This window comes from Calidris pugnax, unplaced genomic scaffold, assembly GCF_001431845.1.
Source record: "Calidris pugnax isolate Ruff unplaced genomic scaffold, ASM143184v1 scaffold302, whole genome shotgun sequence".
In the NCBI taxonomy this organism is placed as follows: Eukaryota; Metazoa; Chordata; class Aves; order Charadriiformes; family Scolopacidae; genus Calidris; species Calidris pugnax.
In genome coordinates this window covers 109,889-134,917 of record NW_015091041.1, presented here as the reverse complement: position 1 = coordinate 134,917, position 25,029 = coordinate 109,889, and the positions used below count along the sequence as shown (strand labels likewise).

The 25,029-nt window shown below is 41.5% G+C and overlaps 1 protein-coding gene across 1 annotated transcript in view; it reads left to right on the top strand.

The window, feature by feature from the left end:
* The window catches only part of MAP3K5 (mitogen-activated protein kinase kinase kinase 5), a 150,939-nt gene that overhangs the window by 84,099 nt on the left and 41,811 nt on the right, over window positions 1-25,029 (top strand). Inside the window, exons 9-14 of the mRNA XM_014956153.1 lie at window positions 5,262-5,421; window positions 7,154-7,307; window positions 10,285-10,392; window positions 17,172-17,221; window positions 23,520-23,615; window positions 24,938-25,019. Coding sequence (XP_014811639.1) covers window positions 5,262-5,421; window positions 7,154-7,307; window positions 10,285-10,392; window positions 17,172-17,221; window positions 23,520-23,615; window positions 24,938-25,019 — 650 coding nt within the window. The remainder of the gene's footprint in view (window positions 1-5,261; window positions 5,422-7,153; window positions 7,308-10,284; window positions 10,393-17,171; window positions 17,222-23,519; window positions 23,616-24,937; window positions 25,020-25,029) is intronic.

Below are 25,029 nucleotides of genomic sequence, written 5' to 3'. Positions count from 1 at the left end.
GGTTTGGGTTTTATGGAGCTGTTGGGGTGCCTCTATTTTATGTAAACATTTACTTGGTGTCTGCTGAAAACCCTTGATATAGCAACCCCCTCCTGTTATCTACTGTGTCTCTCTTTCTCAGTTTGTTACGGGAAATATTGTCAAAATACTTAAAGCCTCAGACTGACTTAGATGTTTTGAAACATGTTTTCAAATACGTGTATAATAATATAGACCCTATGGGTGTCACTAGTCATTAATTTCTTGTTGATAGGAACTGTCATTTTTCATAGAAACATAGAACACCAGGTTGGTAGGGACCTCAAGGACCATCTGGTCCAATCTTTCTTGACAATGGCACAATCTAGACAAGATGGCCTAGCACCCTGTCCAGCTCAATCTTGAAAGAGTCCAGTGTTGGGCAATCCACCACTTCTCTGGGGAGATTATTCCAATGGCTGGTTGTTCTCAGTGTGAAGAATTTTCGCCTTGTGTCCAATCAGAATATCCCCAGGAGTAACATGTACCCATCACCCCCTGTCTTTTCCATTGGATCCTTGTAAAAAGGGAGTCTCCATCTTCTTTGTAGGCACCCTTTAAACACTGGAACACAGTGATGAGATCTCCCCTCAGCCTTCTTGTCTCAAGGCTGAACAAACCCAGTTCTCTCAGCTTTCCTTCATATGGCAGACTTCCCAGTTCTTAGGTCATCTTGGTCGCCCTTCTCTGGAGCCTCTCCAGACTGTCCATGTCTTTGCTGTATAGTGGGGACCAAAACTGAACCCAGTATTCCAGCTGTGGCCTGACATGCGCGGAGTAGAGTGGGATAATGACTTCTTTATCTCTGCTGGTGATGCCCTTGTAGACGCAATGCAGCATCCTGTTGGCTTTCTTTGCCACTGCAGCTCACTGTTCATTTGTATTGAGCTTGTGGTCCACCACAGAGGTCCCTTTCCACAGAGCTCCTACCCAGCCAGGTAGATCCCAGCCCATTCTGCACTCCTGGACTATCTTTTCCCAGGTGCAACACCTTACATTTGTCTTTGTACAATGAGGTTTATCAGCTGGCCTGGGTGGTGCTAGATTCTGAGGGTAATCTAGTATTTCCTTTGTCTTGGGCTAACGTTCATGTTTTAGACAAAAATAAACAAAACCAGAGAGGTGGTGTGGGAATATATTTTGATTATTATTTTTTTTCCCTGTCCCAAGAATCTCTTACAAGTATATCACTCTTTTGATGTCACCTCTCCTTTAGATCTGTATGTCCAGGAGCATCCATTAGCAGTAGTTAGATTTGCCTGGTGGCAGCTTTCGGTTTGGTGTCCACCCACAGCACTATCAGTTGCACATAGAAATTAGAAGAAATCTGTCTTCTGGTGGGAGATGAGGAGGGAGGAAGCTGGTTGAAGTTCAGTCCAGGTTATATAGAAATGATATTGATAGGTTGGGAAAGACTAAAGAAAGATATGGTCCCTAACTACCTTCAGAGGGTGCATGAGGCTGTAATTAGAAGATGCATATCTGATTACATGGCAATAATGTAATAACTCCAGTAAAACTAAGAGGTTTTTTTTCTCTCCCAGAGAATTTTTACCGATTTGCATTATATCACAAAATTTCCCTTCTAAATGTTCCTACCTCTATTTGTCAGATAATAGTTCACAACTAAATGATCATGTGAAGCGTTAATGAAAATCCTCCTCCTATTTTCTGAACTGTACAAAATTGTAGAACTTTTGAGACCGAAACATAACTGTGGTGCTTTGCATGGACAGTAATGATCTCTGCAGGTCCTGCAACTTTGACGCACAAAGTAATATGAATTGTTCTGTCAATATTTGAGCAAGGAAAGCTGTTTATTTATCAAGCCTTCATAGTAATATTTAACTGGTAATATCTACTTACTGTATCTTATTTTTTTCACAAGCTGTGTGTATATTCGTGGCGTTACAAAAACAATGGCTTTTCTGGCATTAATGGCTCCTTTATTTTGGCTCATTTTTAAGGCAAAATATTTTTGATAAAATATACTGGAATTCAGCTGCTGCTTTTTTTTCTCTCCCTCAGTGAATGCCAAGTTTGTCATGGAAGGAGAGAATGTCTTGAGCTGGCCTGGGTTTCTTTATACTCACAAAAAAATTTTTCAAGATGGTGAAATAAAAATAAACTAGAGAAGAGAAATTATACAAGGAGACCACAAACTGAGTGAAACACACTTTGTGTGTTTCCATAGAAAGTTGGGGTTTTTGATTCTTCCACCCCCCAGAAAAGACCAAACCCACTGGAAAACACAACAAAACCAAAAAATCCCACCTCCATAAATTAGGGTTATAGTCTTTTGAAGCTATTGCTAATGTCTCCATGCTGCAATTGCATTTTTCCAACTTGCCTTTTGGGGTTAACTAAGTTTGTGGATGAGCTTTGTAAAGGAAGGTCAGCAAACCAGAATGAGTTTTAGCACTGAGTACCTCATCTTTCTCAGAAGAATTTGATGAGAGGCTGATGTTGCTGCCTCTAAGGTAATAGGATCCACTTCACAGAATGCTTGGATAAAACTTCCCGTTCATCCAGGCTACACAACAGTAATGGTTCCCAAACTTGATGTTCTCAGATATTGTTGCTGCTACACATCCATCCTTTCTCCCACCATCTTCCTATAGCTCTCCCTTATTCCATGAGCTGGGACTCATAGATTGGTTTGGATTGGAAAGGACCTTGAAGACCATCGAGTTCCAACCCCCCTGCCCTGGGCAGGGACACCTCCCACCAGACCAGGTTGCTCCAAGCCCCATCCAGCCTGGCCTTGAACCCCTCCAGGGATGGAGCAGCCACAGCTTCCCTGGGCAGCCTGTGCCAGTGTCTCATCACACTCACAGGAAAGAATCTCTTCCTAATATCTAATCTAAATCTCCCCTCTTTCAGTTCAAAACTGTTACCCCTCGTCCTATGGCTCCACTCCCTGATGAAGAGTCCCTCCCCATCTCTCCTGTAGCCTCTTTATGTACTGAAAGAGACTATAAGATCTCCCTGGATCCTTCTCTTCTCCAGGCTGAACAACCCCAGCTCTCTCAGCATGCCCTCACAGGAGAGGTGCTCCAGCCCTCTGATTTTCTTTGTGGACTCCTCTGGCCCTGTTCCAACAGCTCCATGTCCTTCCTGTGCTGAGAACTCCAGAGCTGGACACAGTATCATCAGTCTTACCCTCTGAACAAACACTTCTCCCAGCCACGCCACTGATCTTAGTCCCTTTCCTTCTGAGTTGTACAGTTCATCCAAACCACAGGCTGGGTTTGTGCCTTGCTCTGGCTCAGTTCCCACCTCTGGAGGGTTGGGATGGGTGGGTTCCTGCAGACACAATGAAGCGTGGCAGAGTATGTCAACCAGCAAACCAGAGATCAGTGCTGCTGCTAGCTACGACAAAAGACAGACAAAACACTGCAACTGCAAGTGCCATCGCCTAGTTCTTGGTGCTGACCCTCCACACAGCTCCATTGCTCCCTTTCCCCTTCCTCCCAACAAAGGTGATACCCATCTGAAAAGATTCCTGTCTTCCTGTGATGCCCGTTCCTTGTGGTGAGGTGACATTCAGAGCCTGTGGATGTCAGTAGGTGCCTCTCTGCTCTTCTGTGTCCCTGTCATGCACGTGCAGATGTTTTCAGATGTTCTAGCAGAGCCCTTCAGCCTTTGAGGATATCACTGAGCAGTGTTATTCTAGGGTCCTGCTGGAGATTCATTTTCTCTGTTTGCTGTGTTTTGTGGATAGTGTGTAGGTTTTGGGTTCTAGAATCCCATGGAAGTTGAACGCATTTAAATTTCCCTCTCCTGTCCTACATCAACAAGTACATCCTCAAGCTGTCTCCTGGCAATGTGAATGTACATACCACTCTGGCTTAAAGCCTTGAAGATCATCTACATATAGATGATCCCCATGGTACATTGTGGAGGTGCTGGGGTTGATGTACATTGCATCGTGTCTCAGGTAGACCTGAGATATCTTGTGAAACCTATTGCATTTTTTCCTTTTCAGGAATAACTAAACAAACTTCCTTGCCAGGAAGCAAAGAAGTGATGATATGATTTTATATGATTTAAGTATTATTTTGTTCTGAATGTTACTCAAGCATGAGAGTTTCACATTAGCAAGAGAGCACAAAGTATGAAATACAGACATCTAATAGGCTACAGACCACTTGGATACAACTTCATGGTTTAAAAACATTTATCGTCTGATTTTGGTAACGTAAAAATGTGAACAATGTGAGAAAACACGATGAGTTTTGCAGGCTGAAATGTGGCTACTGTAATGGTATGCATTTTGATAAGATTTATTGCTGCTTCCAGCCTGCAGTTTAGTCTGCCAGCTCCTTGAGGAAGGTTAAAGGAAAAAAATAAAATAAAGATCAACAGTTGCATTGAAATTTCTTGTGAATGCTCAGCCTTAATATCAAGGACGGTGGAAGGTGATGTGGGAGGGAAGCTGTCGTAGTGGAGCAGTGCAGGAAAAGCGAATAAAAGACTACAAGGCTGAAAAAGTTTGTCTTGTAAGCTGCAAATGGATTTATTTGGAAGGGATGGTGTAGCGTATCTCATGTTAGCTATAAATATGTAGCAGCTAATACCAGCTAAAAATCATCTTGAAGGCCACAGGGAAACTTGTAGTTCTCAGAAAACTTAGCAAGTCCAAATAAAAACCTGAGGCTCTCCATAGCCTTCAGCTGCTGAGGGACTTATGAATATTAATAGATGTCTTTCATTGGGGTAGGACTTGCGGCAATTAAAAGAACATCACTGCTGGAAGAAGCCCAGTGGATCATCTGTTCCTTCTGCATGGGACCTTGTCTATAAAGGTAAGTTTGGGGCTTGGGGCTTGTAAATCAAAAAACACAAAGCAGAAAAAAACATAATAGGTGCCGCATTCAGCATCTGTTAAGTTTTTACAGCTATATTGTGTAGCCTAAGGCCCCAATTTACCTTTACAGATGAGGTCCATGCAAGAACGTAGGTAATCTGGCTGTGGCCTTGTCCTGACAGTGATGTCTTAAAGTTCCTTTATTGAGAAGCCTTTAGGAAAAGGGGGAGGGGAAAAAAAAAAACCAACCTGCTACCATTTAAGGTGTTTGGAAAGCATATAACATTAACTGGTAAGTATGGTTTCTATCTTACTTTATTGAAACGGAGAGGCTACAGTAATTTAAGCAATTAATAGATTTCAACTCAGGGAAATGGTTGTCTTTAAAACGGCATTAATACATTCCTGTGACCTGTTATTCTTTTTGCTACAGGAGTAAAGATCAGCAGCCTGCTTGGTAAAAAGGGCAGCCTGGAGAAACTGCAGAGCTATTGGGAAGTGGGATCTTTCTTGGGGGCCAGTATGTTGGCTAATGACCATATAAGAGTGATCCAGGCTTCCGAAAAGCTGTTTAAGCTAAAGGCACCAGCATGGTAAGGTGATAAACGAGATCATGTACATTGCTATGTGTTAAAATGTTGGACTCCTTCAGCTTTCACATTCAGCATTGGATTTAGCTGACAGGAGACTGGTTTGGGGCTTTTTTAAGAGCTTTTGCTGTCTGTGTATTGTTTCACTGCGCTTCGACCCAGACAAGGGACTCTCCTTCCCCTTTTTTGCTCTTATTCAGGAATAGATGATGTGGGTCTTTAATTTCATGTCCGAGAAGGGCAGATTCTCTGTTGACTCCAGGCTCTTCTGGAAGGCAAGGGGGAAAGGAAGAGTTCTTTGTAGGCACCATACTTCAGTGCTTACATGGCTGAAGAGAAGTTGTAGTGGCACGTGGGTTTACTCACAATGCCTGAAAGTTTTTTGGGAATGCAGACAGCTTGGCTAGAGAGGGATGGACGTTCCTTGAAATACCCTGGTGGTTATTGCACACACCAGCTGGTGTAGGAACCTGAACAGGAATGAGCTGTATGGGGCAAGTTCCATCTCATCGTGATTGAGAAGAATGCAGATTACAGTCCAATTAGCAGGAAGGTTATAAATCTAGGGTTAACGACAACCCTGTAGACTCAACATCTGTTATGCAAAGAGATGTGTGCTCTGACAGCAGGCTCCCACCGCCTATATCCTGCTTTGGGTATAGGCAGCAAGTAAGGACTAGTTGCCTGCTCATCAAGAGCGGGGATCCTGTGAGCTGGGGAGAACCAGGACTCCTTCCTGATTAAAAAAGTTAATCACTCTGCCAATTGAAAGAGTGCCTATGTCACAGCCTGTGTATTTTTGTCTTTTTATAAAAGCTGGAAAGCATCTCCAGAAGCTGATCTGGGGGAAATGTATGGATGTGTGCTAAAATATGGAAATGCTAAACTTCTGTATCAACATAACTTAGGAAACTGTCAAAATTAAGAACTCAGATTTCCTGACCAAATATTTTGTAAATGCTGTTTGCAGCGTTTTTGTCTGGAAGGCTTTCCGTTTTTACGATGTGCATGTTTAACTGAGAAGCCTGGGTAGCACTCCCTGGAAGTCTCCCCGTAGAGTTTTCTGGGGTTTATGAATGCCTGGTTGTCAGGATTTCATGTACCAGTGCCCTTTGGGGTTTCAGGCTGTGGATTAAACTCTGAAAATACTCACTTGTGCTCCAGGAAGGATTTCTCCTGTGAGTAATTGCTTCCCAGTCTGTTGCCTGCTGTTCAGCAGAGCCCACTTGGTGCAAAGGGGAGTAGATACAGTTATAGGATAATCAGTTCTAGAAGGTTTTTAGAAACCTGTGTTAAAGAACTTCTGGGGCAGATACAGTACAGAAGATTGAACAGTGTAGAAAGTTAAACTGGTGAACTTTTCACCTGGGTTTTTGTTTGAAGTTGGTCGCCACTGAAACAAGTTTGGCCCAGGCTCAGCTTGGTCCATAGGTAGAGGATTTAGCTATTTCGTGAAGTTTTTGTGGTTTAGGATAGGAAACAGTGTATGGGATCAGGAATATATGCAGGAAGGAGTGTCCCAGAGCTCATTTATATTTCAGGTTACTAATATAGCAGCTACACTGCCAATTCTAAATGAGGAATTGCTATTATAAAAGCAACCCTAGAGAACCAAAATCTTACCGGCTGCCTCGGTGTTGCAACGGTGAATGCTTCAGTTGAGATTAAAGGTAGAGGCGTTATTATTTACAAACTGTATTAAATTTACTATCTGTGTATGCTTGGCTGATCACAGGTACCTGAAGTCTATTGTAGAGACTATTTTGATATATCAGCATTTTAAGAAGCTGACTCCGGAACAACATACGGCCAAACAGGAACTGGTGGACTTCTGGATGGACTTCCTTGTTGAAGCCACAAAGACAGACGTGTCTGTAGTTCGATTTCCAGTAAGTGGCTGTTTTGGTTTTGGGGTGCTTTTTGTTGTCTGGTTTCTTTTTTCCCCCCAATAAATCATGACACGAAGGAAATGAACACAAAACACTGCTTGTCTTGCCAGGCAATAAACTGCTGAAGAAGAAATTTGTTCAGCCTCCAAATTAGGTTGGGTTTAATTGATTGCACATGGCTACAATGGGATTGCACGGTGCGGTCCAGGTGAAAGTAGTGAGGAAAAAAATCTCAAGGTGATAAAACTTGATGGTTGAACTTGATGATCCCAAGGGTCTTTTCTGACCTGAATGATCCTATGATTCTATGAACTTTGCTATTTAGTGTTTGCTACCAGTGGGTACACTTCTAAGGCAAACCTTTGCAGTGTATTCCAGGTGATAATGTATTAACTGTATTATGTTTTGAAGAGAAGATACTTAATTTCAGTCTCTTTCTAGCTCAGCTTTACATACCCTACTGGCAATTCAGGCTGTGCTCTGTTACAAGTTAAAAATGAGCCCAAACAGTCAGAAATCTCTTGTTCTAGCTACTAGACAATGTATTTCAACAACATTGCACTATAAGCGTATATCTACTTCTCTGATTTGTTCCACAAATACTTTGCTGAAATTTTTTTTAGATCCCCTGGTGCTGTGCAATGTCCTGAAAGTAAATCGTGACATGAAGGAAATGAACACAAAACAATGCTTGTCTTGCCAGACAATAAACTGCTGAAGAAGAAATTTGTTCAGCCTCCAAATTAGGTTGGGTTTAATTGATTGCACATGGCTACAATGGGATTGCACGGTGCGGTCCAGGTGAAAGTAGTGAGGAAAAAAATGTCAAGGTGATAGAACTTGATGGTTGAACTTGATGATCCCAAGGGTCTTTTCCGACCTGAATGATTCTGTGACTCTCAAGGTGATAAAACTTGATGGTTGAACTTGATGATCCCAAGGGTCTTTTCTGACCTGAATGATCCTATGATTCTATGAACTTTGCTATTTAGTGTTTGCTACCAGTGGGTACACTTCTAAGGCAAACCTTTGCAGTGTATTCCAGGTGATAATGTATTAACTGTATTATGTTTTGAAGAGAAGATACTTAATTTCAGTCTCTTTCTAGCTCAGCTTTACATACCCTACTGGCAATTCAGGCTGTGCTCTGTTACAAGTTAAAAATCAGCCCAAACAGTCAGAAATCTCTTGTTCTAGCTACTAGACAATGTATTTCAACAACATTGCACTATAAGCGTATATCTACTTCTCTGATTTGTTCCACAAATACTTTGCTGAAATTTTTTTTAGATCCCCTGGTGCTGTGCAATGTCCTGAAAGTCTCCTGTAAAAAGATCTTTGTTCCCTGTACATATTAACTATATATGGATGGGAAACTGGGTATTGCTTTTAGCTAACCCTTAGCCAATCCAGCTTTTTGGTTTAAATAGCAGTTGCTATTGCCTCCCAGATATCTGAAGTGCACACTGCTGTTTTGTGGAGTTCTTTTGGCTTCTGGGTGTAGATGGGATAATAAACCATAAGGAAGACTCTGGTGGTGTTGAACAGCAACAGCTCGAGGCAGTGAAGTGGAAGCAACATGAGCCTCCCTAGAGAGTCTGGTTCTCCTTCTCCGAGGAGAACGGGCGTGAAGTTTTGCAGGGAAAAGCGAAAAATATTTTGAATCCTCTGTTTTTGTTTTTATTTTAAAAGACAAGGGCATGTTCTTTTTTTGATGATGAAATGGCGCAATTAGATACTTAAAATAGGCTCTGACTTATGAAACTGCCCAAGTCAAGTGGTTTGGATTTCTATTAAGAGACAAACCAAAACGGATCATGGTGATGACATGAGCCAAAGGGTAAAACCCAGTGACCACATAGTTTGATTGTGTTGTACAGGAAACTATCCCGGTGTTGCAGACAAACAGACATGATCTCTCATAATACAAAAATTCTGTTTGTGCCTATTCAGAAGGAAAATAACAGCGTTTAACAACAACATGAAACGTAGTAACTTTCTTTTCCTTCCCCTCTCCCAGATTCTTGCAAATGATTTATTCTAAAAGAAGTTATTTTCAGATTTCCTTATTGGGAATAAGGAGAGCTTAACTTAAGGACTTCACTGTCCATCAGTCCTAGCTTAGCTGTCAGTTACTCTCTTATCCAGTAGCATCAGTGTCATCATCCTCTTCTCAGCCTTTAGGGGAAGAAATGACACAGCCTGTGGGTAACTTGTTGTAGGCTAAAGACCCCAATTTGTGAAAAGGTCTACACCAGATTTTAGAAATTATAAGCGTCTGGACATGCCAAGCAACATATTTGAAATCTCACTGGTTATCATTTACAGAGTTAAATGCCTAGGTACTAAATCTTGGTGCATTGCATCCTGTCTCTTTTACATAATGATTCTAGTTTTTGTTTCATTTATTCTAGGAAATTTTCTATAATTTTTAGCTCTCAACCTCCTGCAGTGGTGCTTGTTGCTTTTGAGAAAATCATTTCTTCTGGTGGCTGCAGTTCACAGTGGTCTGAATCCAAAGCAGTTCTGTCTTAGCTCGAGGTTGATGTGTTTTTCTGATTTACCCAAATGTGTTTCTACCAAAAGAAGTACCTTGGTAAAGGTAGACCATGAATCCCATCCACATGGGAGCTGCACCTTCTTGAATGGCATTGCAAGAGAATGAATTGTGGCAGAAAGATTTTAAGATCTGATTGTTGTCAGAGAAATCATTTGGAAAATTATGATAGGTGCTACCGCTTGACACATAAGAGCCTCATATAAAAAAACTGAATTAAACTTGGCGCTTTTTTTTAATCTTAAATTACTGTCAGCCATAATAAACTACCCAATAGCTAAAATTTTACTTTTTGTTCTGCTTCCTCTGTTTTTCCTGCTATCGTATGGCCACAGAAATAGTTTTAACAGATTTTAACACTTTTTAAACTTCTGCATACTTTGTACTAACTCTTAAATATTTTTTTTCTTTTTCTACTAGGTCTTAATATTAGAACCAACAAAAATCTATCAGCCCTCATATCTCTCCATCAACAGTGAAGCCGAGGAGAAGACTGTATCTATCTGGCACGTGCTGCCTGATGACAAGGTATTAACGTCTCATTGTCTGGAGTAGGAACTTTTTTCACAATTTAAAAGTGTGACTGGTACATAAGACATGAAACATGCAAACAGTTGCATCTAATGATGGATTCTGCAAAGGAGAAAAGTGTTTGAGTAACAACTCAGGAAAATACTGTGGAGATATGTTCCATGCATTACTTCTTAATTTTTTTTTAAATTTAATATGGTGTTCTTAATTTTTCTTTAAGTTTGTCCTGTTGTTCAGTGGGTCTTTTGTCTCCATCTTTTTCAAAAATAGGTTGCATCTTCTTTCAAGGTGTTTTAAACCAGCGTAGAGTATACAAAATCTTGTTGCTTAACATTTCAGAAGTAATTTACAATATACTGTCGTCATACAAATAATGTAGCATAAAATTACTCGTACAAAAAGAACTATCTTCTTCCTGTACTTACAGTATTGCTTGTCAGTTGTGGTAAATACTCCTTTAATGTGAAAGTAAGAGAGACTGGTGTCTTAAAATAGGGGTGGAATCAATCAAAAGCTGAAGAAGTATTTGGCAGAAAGATAGATGCTCAGAAGGTCCAGAAATTGAAAAAGCTGGGAAGTCCAAATGCCAAGGTGTGAGATAGCCAGGCGTGTTTGGAAAGGAGCTTAGAAAATCTGGAGATGGAAGGGGGAGAGGAAAACCTAGAATGTTACTGCATTCTGGGGTGCTTGGGAAGCAAAATTTTGGTAAGGGTGAAGACAGAGAGGACATCATAGAACCTTAGAGAAGGATGGGAGCGTGGAAACGTGGTGGGAGTAGTACATGAAGAGTGAAGGGATGGTGACTCAGCTGGAGGTGCAACACTGGAGATGGTGGGATTTGTAAGAACAAGTGCTGTTTGTTCTTCCATGGCAGCATTTTGTTTGCCTGCAGGATAGGACATTGAACACCAATTTTTCAGGTAATGCATCCCTCAACTTTTGTACTTGTAGTCTGTTAAAGGAGAAACATTTTTGCCTGCAAAATATGTGAGGCCGTAATGCTTCGAATAAACTACAAATAAACAGAAATTCATTGGTCCAGGCAAACATTTCCATTTGTCCTCTAAATATGCTATTTCACCCACTGTCCATTTACTTTCTCATGAACTCACAACAGAAGTTCTATCTGATGTTTTTCCAAGTAGACTCAGCCTCTGAGAAAAAAAATAAATTTATGCAGTTCTTGGACAAAACGAAAATTTACCACACAGTAAATAAAGATTTGTCAGCACTACAGGGTAAACCTTGCTACATTTTTGCCTGCAAAATATGTGAGGCCGTAATGCTTCGAATAAACTACAAATAAACAGAAATTCATTGGTCCAGGCAAACATTTCCATTTGTCCTCTAAATATGCTATTTCACCCACTGTCCATTTACTTTCTCATGAACTCACAACAGAAGTTCTATCTGATGTTTTTCCAAGTAGACTCAGCCTCTGAGAAAAAAAATAAATTTATGCAGTTCTTGGACAAAACGAAAATTTACCACACAGTAAATAAAGATTTGTCAGCACTACAGGGTAAACCTTGCTACTGTAGTATAGCTGTTCTGAAAGTATTGCTGTATTCAGAATTTAATCTGTTTAGAAGCTACTTGTACATGCGTAATTTTTTAGGTGTTGTAGGCTCTTTACTGTAGTATAGCTGTTCTGAAAGTATTGCCGTATTCAGAATTTAATCTGTTTAGAAACTACTTGTACATGCATAATTTTTTAGGTTTTGTAGGTTTTGTGTATGTAGGTCACCTCCAAACAATACTCTCCATTCTCTTAAGTGGCTTTTCTGTAGTATAAGAAGAATTTTCCAGGCTATTGAGTCCTGTTCACCCCTGTTGCAGACACTCTCACTATATAATGTTTAGCAAAGCGGTCAAGCTCCATCTGAATATTAGTGTAGGTCTCACAGTCAATGGTTTGTGCTGGAAAGTGGTTTGAGAGTAGTCCTACAGCTGTAGAAGAGCCTACGGTGGGATCCTGCTGGAGAAGTAGCAGATCATTACTTTAAAATCTTCTGGCTCTCAAACTGAATTTGCTTGTGGCCATTTCATACTCATTTGTTCTTTTGCTAACGCAGCGTTCATGTTAAGTGGTTCCTTTCTCTCGCTGATGTTTACCTATTTTTAAGGAGAACCCTAATATCTCTTAGGGTTTTTTTAGGCAACACCAAGTAGGCTTGTTGTACTGGCCACATGAGGCATCTCATTGCCACGACTTCTTATGTTCCAGTTTGAGTTAACCCTGCTTAAGCATCTGCACTTCTATTCCAAAAATGGTATTTCATGACGTATTCATTTACCTTTTGGCTACTGGGATATTTTGCTTGGTGCTTTCAGCAATGGCCTTCTTCATAGCTGTGGCACTTGGCTGCCCAGTCGCCCTGTGACTGGGAGAAGGGTTTGGATGCATTAGTCTGTAACCTGTTTGGTGGTCAGTAGAGAGATCGTTTGGCTTTACAGAGTTTGTAACCTCTTCTTTGTAGTGTTTTCCTTTATTGTAATAGTTATAACAAAAAAACTTTAAAAATGGAATGAAAGAGGTGTGTTATACCTCTTTTTCTTCCCCTCCCACCCCTTTCCTGATTTGGGGAGTGTGTCTCTGTATTTTCTGCAGATACTATTTTCCGATCTTTGCTGCCCTAGTGGTAATCAATAGCATTAGACAAAGGTCAGTTTTAAATGGACTCCTTAGTACTTTTTTGCTCTGGCCAGAATCCTCACTGTGGCGAGCTTATTGATTAGCCCGGGATCTAATTGATACTCAGTGCAGGCATCCTTGCCCTGCCACCCGTAATGTCCATGAAAAAAGTGCGATGGGCAATTTGGTAGTTACCCCTTCAGCTCTACAATTACAGTCTGTCCTTGCAAGTCTGTCAAAGTCCTTCAAATCCATCAGAAACCTCACAGGGAGAAAAGGGAGTAGAAAAATTTGGCCAGCCGACTTTTCAGATGAATATAACGAGTGTAATACTTGTCTTTGATAAGAGGTTTTGTGAAGGAAATAGAGGTGTTATTATCTGTCAGCCCACTGCAAAGGGGAATACTCTTACTTTGATCCTCTCCAAAGCTGAAAGCAGGCGTTTTCAGCAGTGAGGTGGATTGAGAACTGGCTGTGTGACAGGACTCAAAGGGTAATGATGAATGGAGCAGGTTCAAGTTGGAAGCCTGTAACCAGTTGTGTCCCTCAGGGGTCAATACTTGGTCCAGTGCTGTTCAACATATTCATCAGTGACCTGGATGAGGGGACAGAGTGTATCCTCAGCAAGTTCGCTGATGATGCCAAACTGGGAGGAGTGGCTGACACCCCGGAGGGCTGTGCTGCCATCCAACGAGATCTGGACAGGCTGGAGAACTGGGCAAGGAAGAACCTCATGAGGTTCAACGGGGAAAAGTGTAGGGTCCTGCACCTGGGGAAGAAGAATGTCAGGCACCAATACAGGTTAGGGGTGGACCTGCTGGAGTCCACCCCGCCAGAAGAGAAAGATCTAGGGGTCCTGGTGGACAGCAAAATGACAATGAGCAAACAGTGTGCTCTTGTGGCCAGGAGGGCCAATGGAATCCTGGGCTGTATAGGGAAGAGTGTGGCCAGCAGGTCAAGGGAAGTCATTCTCCCCCTCTACTCTGCACTGGTAAGGCCACAACTAGAGTACTGCATCCAGTTCTGGGCTCTCCAGTTCAAGAGGGACAGGGAACTACTGGAAAGAGTCCAGCGTAGGGCAACAAAGATGATTCAAGGACTGGAGCATCTCCCTTATGAGGAGAGACTGAGAGAGCTGGGACTCTTTAGTCTGGAGAAGAGAAGGCTGAGGGGAGACCTTATCAATGCTTACAAGTATCTCAAGGGTGGTTTGAAGGAGGAGGGAGCCAGACTCTTTTCAGCGGTTCCTAGTGAGAGGATGAGGGGCAACGGGCACAAGTTGGAACATAAGAGGTTCCACTCAAATATGAGAAAAAAACTTCTTCACAGTGAGGGTGACAGAGCCCTGGAACAGGCTGCCCAGGGAGGTTGTGGAGTCCCCTTCTTTGGAGATTTTCAAGACCCGCCTGGATGCAGTCCTGAGTTACATGCTCGGACAAGCTCTAGGCAATCCTGCTTCAGCAGGGGAGTTGGACTAGATGATCTCTATGGTCCCTTCCAACTCTAAAAATTCAGTGAAATTCAGTTTTAGGGGCTGATTAACAAGCAAAGCCCACCTATCCCTACTGCAGGGGCAGGTTAGACAGCTGGGTTTGGAAACTCTTCCAGCTATCCAATCTCAATCTACCTACCGTAGGTCTGTCAGAGCTCACGCTTCAGGCTTCAGTTCATTTTGGCTCACAGATTAATAACTCTGCTTATTTTCCACAACTCAATCAGTGCTTTAAGAAAAAGAACTGTGAGTTGTAAAGCGTGTGAACTTCCTCTCAGGCACAAAGACACTGAATTTCCTTTTCAAATCCAAACTGGAACTGAGCGGAGCCCGCAGACGGCAATTTTGTAATAAATAAGGCAAATGACAGTCAATACCAGGATAAATAATGTGTCCTCTTCGTGTTCTGTGGCTTTTTTAGCAGCCTATCTTAACATTTATGCCTTTAATAGAGCTTAAGATAAATAAATGCCCATAAAATTCAGACAGCATTATATTTTGCAGAATGCACATTACTTTTGCCTTGCAGTTCCCCAATTTTAGCAGCCCTTCCCGCCCGGGGTTAGAGGAACACAGCAGCGCTGGTTGTTGCAAGTTTGAGACAGAACAGCCTGTCTCTGTTCCACATTGGCTTCCAAATCCATTTGGAGTTTTGTTTTGGGTGGTTGGTGGGGTTTGTTTTTTGGTTTTTTTTGCCGTTTTGTTTTGGGTGGTTGGTGGGGTTTGTTGTTGGTGGTTTTTTTGCTGAACCAAAGAACAGATGCTGAGTTTGGATAGCGTGCCTCAAATATTTACTCCAACATATTCAAAACTTGGCATGATCACAAGGGACATAACTTTTATAGTATTGCATTGCCCGAGAACTTTGTGTGATGTATAAAAGATGTATGAATCTGTGAGAAATTAGTTGCACGTTGATGACGGGTAAAACCCACAATACTTAAGCTTCTTGTTACGCTGCTTCAGCATTTCTGCCCGTCAGGATGTACGTTTTAACTTTATTAGATTTTAGATGATTCCCCAAAGTGGGAATTGGACAAGTACCAATAGCTAAGTTCTGAAGAGAGTTTCCAAGCATGGAAAATTGGAAAGTAACAGAGTTTTGTATATGGAGGGAGGAGTAAAATACGGTGCAGATACATCCTCTCCATTAGCAGAGGGGTTGAGGTGGTGATCTGTCTTTCTGCAAGAGAACCAGGGAACTCAGAATAGTATTTTCACGAGCACTTCACACCAGCATCAGTCAGTACCTCCACCTGGAGATGTGATCCCGCCTTTTCTTAATATCAGGCTGTTCTCCTGTCCCTGTTCCCCACTTTCCCCCCATTTCACATTGAAGCTACCCTTTTGTACTTTATGATTATAATAATGTGGAGCTTGTGCTTCAAGAAAGACGTTTGTTTGTATTTTTGGTGGGTTGTGTTAGGCACTTTGTATTAGCGTCACAACCTCGAACACGATTTGAGCAGGAAGGAGAGAATTACAGAGGAGGAGAAAATTGCTGCAGGAAGCCTTCTAGAAAGCTGTTGTAGCTGGGAGAATAACTTCCTCTATCATTTCCTGCACATTGTGCAACTACTTTGGCAAGCTTATCTCTTCTGACTTCTCTATATTTCACTCATCATGAGATGTTTTATAAGCTACACGTTTTCCTGTCTTCTTTTTGGAATATATTTGATTATATTTGTGTTTGTTGCTTATGTTACACGCTTAATGTGTGCTATAAATTATGCTTAAATTACCTCTCAGCAAGAAATGTCTCTGTGCCTTTTAATCGCTTGGGTCACTAAAATGCCAAAAGAAATTCAGCTTTAGAAAGCAGAGGTTCTTCCTCCCCCCATTGTGGTGGGATCCCAAGGTTGCCAGAGCTTCGAGGTGGTGTAGTTCCACCTTTTCCTGAAAGGAGAATGTTTTCATTAGAAGATACAAAAGGCTTCTGTTTCCTACAGTAAAGCTTTATTAGAATGTAAACATCAGGCAATATGACTGTCTACAGAGAGAACTCAGTTCTGCTGAATGTGTCAGATGTAAATTTAAGACTTGAAAATAAGTGTTGCCTGGCCCTTTGTGCTCTCGCAGGGTGGCTTCTTTCTTCCACCCTTGTTTATTACTCCTCTTAAGGCTTTGGGTGCATTCTGGTTTCTGAGGGAAATAGTCTCCTTTCTGTTTCTTTGGACGTTTGGTCTTCAGATTTGCTCCTTCCCTGAGCAATTACTCCTACTCTTCAAGAATTTCCCACTTTTCTTTCCAGCATCCGACTTCCTGCTTGGAGCTCTCTCCATCTGGTCTCCCCACACACACATCAGAGCAGGCTCTGCTGGTCCTCAGAGGTGGGATTTCCACACACACACTTTCCAGAGGGTCGTGTGAGACCCCAAGTTCAGTACCCACCCCAGGCTATCCTGTTTTGCATGTTTTCTACAATAGTATATTGTGTTTACAGAATAAACAGCGAAGAAACAAACCAACCCAAAACTTCTGTTGTCTGGTTTTGGGTGGAAAAAAAAATATACCCTGAAAAATAACTGTTAAAAGATTATTGTAGTTCAGGTGTTTTTCTTTCCATCTCTTGAGTGTCAATCTAGAAGTTAAGCCTATTGGCACATCATTCATAAAAATGACTAATTTGTTTTCTTCTATGTGTCACAGAAAGGTATCCATGAGTGGAACTTCAGTGCTGCTTCCATCAGGGGAGTAAGGTAAGTTGTTTCCCTTTCATGTTTTGAAATAAAGAGAGTAAGTGAATGGGTATTGTCTAAAGCTGCTGCTTGTGGACCTTGGTGGAGTAACAGACACAGAGTTGGAGCAGAGTATTTGCAGGCACTTCCACAAGTGAAGCTCCAAGAGTCTTAATCTGGATTCAGAAATGACTATTTGCAGAGTTCATTATATAAAAATTAGCCAACTTAGCCCATTGAATTAAAGAGCTAATATTTTTTAAAAGTTGGTAACCACTCACATTATCCTAATTAAGATGGAATTAAAATATCTGCCAATGTCATTTTGCCCAGTTCTTTCACAGCCAGGAGCTGCCTGGTGCACAGAATGTGTAAGCCAGGAAATAACACGTGGATGCAGAATGGGAGGATATGAAGAACTGACAGGATCAGGGTGTCTTGCAATGTCCTGATTGCTTACCTGTTTTGGGGTTTTGGTGTGAGTGGGTACGTTTGGTGGTTTTTTTTTTTTCTGTGTCTGTTTATGGTAAATGACAGCAAAACTGTTTCAGAGAGGGCCAGTAAGGAGAGTGGTAGATACACCACAAGGTAGAAACTTGAAGGTTGTTTAAGAGAACAGAAAAGGGGAATCAAAACAAGGAAAAAAACAACCCCTAACCTCCCAAAGATTCATGTGAAGTAGGTTAAGGTAGATTAATAAATCATAGGAACAGGAATGACACGTTCAGGACTGGCTTGACTGGATTAGAAGAGAACCATGTTACACGCTCAGGGCCACCTCTCTTCTCTTCAGCACACCTCCCTCTGCAGGACAGGGCTCATGAGATAATGGCAAAGGAGGGAACTTTGCCATCTGTTTGCTTAATTTCAGCAAGATGTTGTCTGTCTGCTGGGGAGACTTCTCTAGGGAGACTTCTTTACTGGATTGTCTCTTAGTGCCAGTAGAGAACAGCCAAATCTGAGCCAGCGGGTCCGCTCTGCCACCCCAGGCTCAACATAATGTGTGATGTACATCCTCTTCAGCAGGTTCCAGCCTTGCAATTTGTATCTTCTGATATTAAAAAAGTCATGCTCTACCAGTGCTGTGACCTCTTCAGCTAAATTCGTGATCTTAGTCTCTTTTTCTTTTCTTTTCCCCTAGGATTTATCTATATTTCAGCATCCTGCAACTTTTGACTTTGGTGTTTGCTTTTAGTGTAATTATAAAAAAAAAAAAAAAAAACCAGTCCCAAAATCTTAGAGTTTTTAAAAATACTCATTGCTCTGTTCTAATAATAACTGTTCCATCCACACAAAGCTGTTGCTATGTCTGCAGGACGTTTTGCACAGATGGATGATTCTTTCTCCTTCCAAAAAGTGACTTAAAAAACCAAACTATCAGTAGGCACAAGAACTCAGTCCTGTGGGATTCAGCTTATTTTAGGCAAAAATTGCAATGATACGCTTAGTTTAGTCTGGTTTGGGTTTTGGTTACGGTATGTTTTTGTATGCTTCTAAAAAAAGAGGAAAAAAAGTCTTTATTTATTGTCATTTTTATTTCTTCCCCTCTCTCTTATTAAATCGTGCTGTGGTCAGAACTCTTTCTCCTGCGTTTCTTATTTAAACTGCCAATTGTCATTTAATTTGGCAATTAAATTTCCAATCTGGACAGATGTCCAAAGCCACTTGGAAGATTTTACAGTGAGCCAAGAGTCACTGTGAATTCTTAGAAAACTCCCTGGCTGCCTCCATGAGGAGCTGCAGGGGGAAATCTTTATCTTATGCAAGTCTAAAACTGAATAAGCCTCTTTTTTCTTCTTCTTCCTAATATATACAAGTTTCTGATCACTTAATTTTTCAGGGTTTTTCAGGGCTTTTTTTTTTTTCTAGTTTTATGAAGACAGATATTCTTTGGACTGGGAGAGCCTTCAGAGCCAGGCCTGCTCCTAATCTATTTTTATATTAAGGCTATTTTTGTCTCCTTTGAAGCTCCTAGACTTAAAGCGGTCTGGGAAGGAGGAGTTCCCAGCTTTATGAGGATTCTCAGCCTTTCTACACTAGTAAGAGCCAGCTTTAGAAATGCAGCCTCAATGCACAAGGCAGGTCTTTGTTGAGAAAGCCTCCAAGATCATGTATAAAGGCCTCCATAAATATTTACTGCATTACACAAGGAGACAGCAGGTCTGAAGAGACATCTAGCATTGAAATGGCTGGTGGTTTTGGTAAATACCTCCAGGATGTGACTGAGGGGTCACTTCAGTGGATGGATCAGATGGTGCAGTCAGCATCTCATTTTGTGAATAATAGTTCGGGTCTCAAGAATCACAGAATCACAGAATGATATGGGGTTGGAAGGGACCTCTGGAGATCATTTGGTCCTACCCCCCTGCTAGAGCAGGGTCACCCAGAGCAGGTTGCACAGGAACGTGTCCAGGTGGGTTTGAATGTCTCCAGAGATGGAGACTCCACCACCTCTCTGGGCAGCCTCTTCCAGGGCTCTGCCACCCTCACAGGAAAGACGTTTCTCCTCATGTTGAGGTGGAACCTCTTATGTTCAAGTTTGTGCCCATTCCCTCTTGTCCTGTCCCTGGGCACCACTGAAAAAAGACTGGCCCCATCTTCCTGACACCCACCCTTTAAGTATTTATAGGCATTGATCAGATCCCCCCTCAGTCTTTTCTTCTCCAGACTAAAAAGACCCAAGTCCCTCAGCCTCTACTCATCTGAGAGGTGCTCCAGGCCCCTCATCATCTTTGTAGCCCTCTGCTGTACCCTCTCCAGCAGTTCCCTGTCCTTCTTGAACTGGGGAGTTCAAAAAGTACATAGAGCTCTCTGAGCAGTTCAGTGCTAAATCACACCCTGCATGCAGGCAGCCGTACTAATTGTGTTTAGCTTAATAAACTCATTAGCAGGTTGTGTGCTGATGTAAATAACCTTGCTTTTGTCATATGTCTCTGTGACCTCTTAAACACAAATGTTTATTATTGAATTGGGCCCAAAAAGGGGTGTTAATCTTAAAGGTTTCATCAGAGCTTTCGGAATGCGGCAGCTGCTCCAAGGTGTTCTGCATCTTAGGTTTTCCAGAAAAGTCCCTAGTGTTCTGCAGAGCTGGCATCCTATGAGCAAGAAGGTACCATCTTTATTATTCCAATTTAAAAATTAAAAAGGAAGCAGCAGGTTGTAGCGAGGTGGGGGTCGGTCTCTTCTCCCAAGTCATGGGCGATAGGACAAGAAGAAATGGACTCAAGCTGCACCAGGGGAGGTTCAGATGGACATTAGGAAAAATTTTTACATTGAAAGGGTTATTAAGCTTTGGAATGGGCTGCCCTGGGAAGGGGTTGAGGCACCAGCCCTGGAGGTAATTAGAAGACGGGCAGACGTGGTGCTTGGATATATGGTTTAGTGAAAGACGTGGTGCTTGGAGATATGGTTTAGTGAAGGTTTTTGTCAGCGTTGGGTTGACGGTTGGACTCGATCTGAAAGGTTCCTTCCAACCTCTGCAATTCTATGATTCTGTGACTACAAGTTGGCTTCTTCTGTGTTTGGGACAACCCCTGGATTGTGAGATACTTGCTGCCTGTGTTGTTTCCACGGGAGAGTACCTCAGAGGTCGTGCTGAGGGATGTAGTATTAGAAACAGTGAAGAAGTTGGATTGAGATCTGCATCTGATATTCTTCATAGCTGGAGAACTGACAAGGATGCTCATCTTCCATCCCAGGTTCTCGGAGCTTGGGATCTCATCAGACTCTTTGATTATGACCATGGGATGTGTTTTATTGCTGCACTTCTAGAAAACAGACACAAGTTCCATGGAGGTGCTTTTCTGTGGTTGCTGCCAGTGCTCCACTGTTTTATCTGCTGCTTCACCTGGAAGAATTTATGAACAGAAGTGTTGCAGTATTTATTTCTCATGGACTAAGGGCATTTCTGGATGCACCCGAGCTGGGCACAGGGCCATACATCATGCTTCCTTGTTTTTCTGTGGAGTTTTGCAAATTCAGCCCCAATTCTGCCATCATAGAAGCCAGCGGGTGCTACCTGTGCTCAGGAACAGTCAGAATGAGGCATTTCCTGAGCAAATTATCCCCTCTTTTTTTATAACTCAATATTTTTCACTCTTCTTTTTTTCACTTGAGCAACTTTTTTTTTTTTTTATTTAGGGAGGAAAGCAACATATAAGCAGCTTCACCTGGAAGAATTTATGAACAGAAGTGATGGCATTTGCAGTATTTATTTCTCGTGGACTAAGGGCATTTCTGGATGCACCCAAGCTGGGCACAGGGCCATACTACATCATGCTTCCCCGTTTTTCTGGGGAGTTTTGCAAATTCAGCCCCAATTCTGAATTTGCTCAGCACCCTGAGCAAATTATCCCCTTTTTTTTTATAGCTCAGTTTTTTTCATTCTTCTTTTTCTCCCTTGAGCAACTTTTTTTTTTTTTTTTTAATTTAGGGAGGAAAGCAACATATAAGCAATGTAAATGCTCACTTAAAGGCCTTAAATATTTATGAATTTGCCTGCCCTCTGTGTACACTCCACATTCTTACCCTTTTATTCACCGCTGGGTTACTCAGTGGCTTCTGTACACGTCAGGTTTCGACTGACGGTTTATTCACTGAAATGTTTAAACTCACATCAAACCTGAAAAGAATGAGTAATTCTGTTGACATCGGCTACTCCGTCTGTGGAGAGCTGACCTATAGGCTTGAGAAACTTGAATTAAAAGGCAGTTTATAAATTGGGGACAGCGACTGTCCTCCCAGATTACTTAGCACTTATGAATTTTTCCTAATGTAAAAATAAATGAGTCACCGCAGCCAAAGACAAATATTCTTACGATGAAGCTCGCTCTTCTCCTAAGTAGCTTTATGAAAGGCAGCCCCCCCCCAGCTCATCTAAAAAGCCCTTTGTTTATCAAAAGTTAGAGAGCTCATAAAAAGCAGCAAGGATCAGACAACATTAGGTATCCATTGAAGGTTGAAAATGACACCTATTTCCTGACATTTAAAGAAAAACTGTTACGTTAATCAAATCATCAATCCTTTGGCACAACATAGGATACCATTCTACTTTATTGTGCTATAAATTAATTTAAAACATGATGGCTCCTCTCTTGATCCAGCTAAAATAGATTGATTTCACTAGGACTGTGGTTTTTGTCCAGTATCTTAAGAACATTAATAAAGAGACTAATTTGTCTTGGTTGCTCAAATACTGCATTATATTCCCTTGTAACACCTCTAGCCATCTTTTTTTCCCCAATTTTCTAATATATTGACAATCAATTCAATTCCCCTGCATCAGCTTGACATCTGGCACTCAACACATGACAAAGTTTCAGAAAGAGCTTTTTCAATTAATGTTTTATATTTTCTGTAAGGAGCACAGTAATGACACGCACATAAAACAGTTCTGGTGAATGATTGTCTTTGGAAGAGCTGCAGCCTCCTTGGGGCAGAAAACTGACAACTCTACCAGAGTTTGCACCTCTTCTGCTCTTCTGTGGAGACATCTATGCATCCATAAGAAAGTGGCATACGTCCTTCTTCAGTGTCTTTGTTCTCCTGTTACAGCAGATAAAACCAAAACTGAAGAAAAGGGGGGGTGGGCAAGGGTGGTGAAATCATTCGCCTCGTTTTTTTGATGCTGACTTAATTTTACAATATTTTTCCAACATCATAGAATCATATTCTATCACCTCTTCTGCTCTTCTGTGGAGACATCTATGCATCCATAAGAAAGTGGCATACGTCCTTCTTCAGTGTCTTTGTTCTCCTGTTACAGCAGATAAAACCAAAACTGAAGAAAAGGGGGGGTGGGCAAGGGTGGTGAAATCATTCGCCTCGTTTTTTTGATGCTGACTTAATTTTACAATATTTTTCCAACATCCTATCCATGTACCCACTCACAGGAAACCAATCAGGAATATTTGTGTTCAGGATTGAGCTGTGGCCGATTTCTAAAGTGGGAAGAACTCCTGCTTGAGTTCAAAGTCTGGCTTTCTAATGGGATCCTGGCTTCAGGAGTGGGAAATTAGGGGCTTTACCTAAATGCAATGAAGACAAAGATGACTCTGGTCAATAGAAAAAATTTCTTGGGCGATGTGTGGACGAGGGGGACAAGCTGAACGACAGCAAACAGCACAGCGTGAACTTTGGAGGATAAAACATTTGTATTTGTACAAACATTTGTATTTGTACAATAAAGAAAAAATATGGTGTCTTAGGTTTAATCTGGTCCTTTGCCATGTGAAATGGGTTGATCTGTGGGGTTTGCTATGGCCGGTGGAAGTCAAAATCCATTTTTCCAGTGACGCGTTCTGCTTGGCTGTTCTTCCAGCATCTCCAAGTTTGAAGAACGATGCTGTTTCCTCTACGTGCTGCACAACTCAGATGACTTCCAAATCTACTTCTGCACGGAACTTCATTGCCGAAGGTGTGTGTCACTGGTGTTATCTCGGAACAAACCTGGCCTGTGGTGGGGTGGATGGTGTCTTGCCTGCACAACAGGGACCGATTGTCTCAGAACTGTGGTGAAAGTTGGTCTGAGCATCCTCAGTGATCACCATTTTTTCACAGAAAAGCTTAGTACTACAACTCCCTGGACATATACAAGCTTTGAAGGATCAAAGCACAACCTCAGACAAACGTTGAAAACATTGGATTACAAATTTAATGATTTTTTTACACACTTGTGGGATTATTTTCCTAATATTTTTCATATTAAGGCTTACTACAAGTGTTTGTTGCTCTCAATCCGACAAAGCACCTTAAACTTAAAATGGACTTTCTGAAGTGGGAACATTTGGAGTAACAACAAGGTCTGGTCAAGATTTCCTTTTACTGTAACTAAAATTATTATTAAATTATTATTAAAGAAGCACACTTGATTTCCTTTACATTAGCATCATATTTACCTGAGCAAGATTGTACCAGTTTCCCTACAGGAAACTTGGCGGGGGGTTGTTGCACAAAATTAGGGTTTCTCTAAGCTGTGTTTCTGCTTCGTAGGCTTGAGGGTTGTGGTCTTGAATGGATCCACAAGGCATTCCCAGAGGAAATTTCATGTCATTTTGTGCTAAAAAAGGCTGCAACTTTATGAAAAATCACTGCAGTTCTCCATATTAATGGCTGTGGCCGCCTCCCAGCCCAGCCCCTGGCTTAATCCATTTTAATTTGTACAGGTTCTTTAGCCATGTTCATTCCCCTTCATATCTGGGTACTTCTTAGAAGAGGAGTAAGCAATACCTTAGCACGACATGCTATTTGTACTTGCATTCTTTCAAATGGGTAGAAGTCATACGTAATAAATGTATTTCTTTAAATGGAAAATTGTAAAATAGATCCCCTTTTCATTCAAGTAGAAACTTGAAGCTGCCCCACAAAATCTCCTCCAGGTGTAGGCAAGATTTTGAGGCGCTTCTCATTGTGCTTCAGTGCTTTCATTGGATGTAAAGAAATGGTACAGGATGAGACTTTCACTTGAAACATAGACTTTGAAATGTGAATGCCATTAGTAATTTCAGCCATGATGGAGTACGTAAAAAACAGGAGGAAAACTGCTGATTTTGACTGTTAATTCTCCATGTAAACAAAAATATATTTTTTTCCTTTATGCTCACAAACATTTATGCTGAGTTTATCTATACTTCAATCCTCTTTTGGTTCATTCCTTACTTTAGAGAGAACCTTTCTCTTTGTCCTTGTACCGTCTCAAGTGTGTGTTTGCTTTGCTTTATTTTTCCCCCCTTTTAACAGGTTTTTTGACATGGTGAACAGTATCACGGAGGAAATAGGGAAGACCACAGAGGAAGGGGAATGTGATGGAGACTCTCTAGAGGTATTTTTGC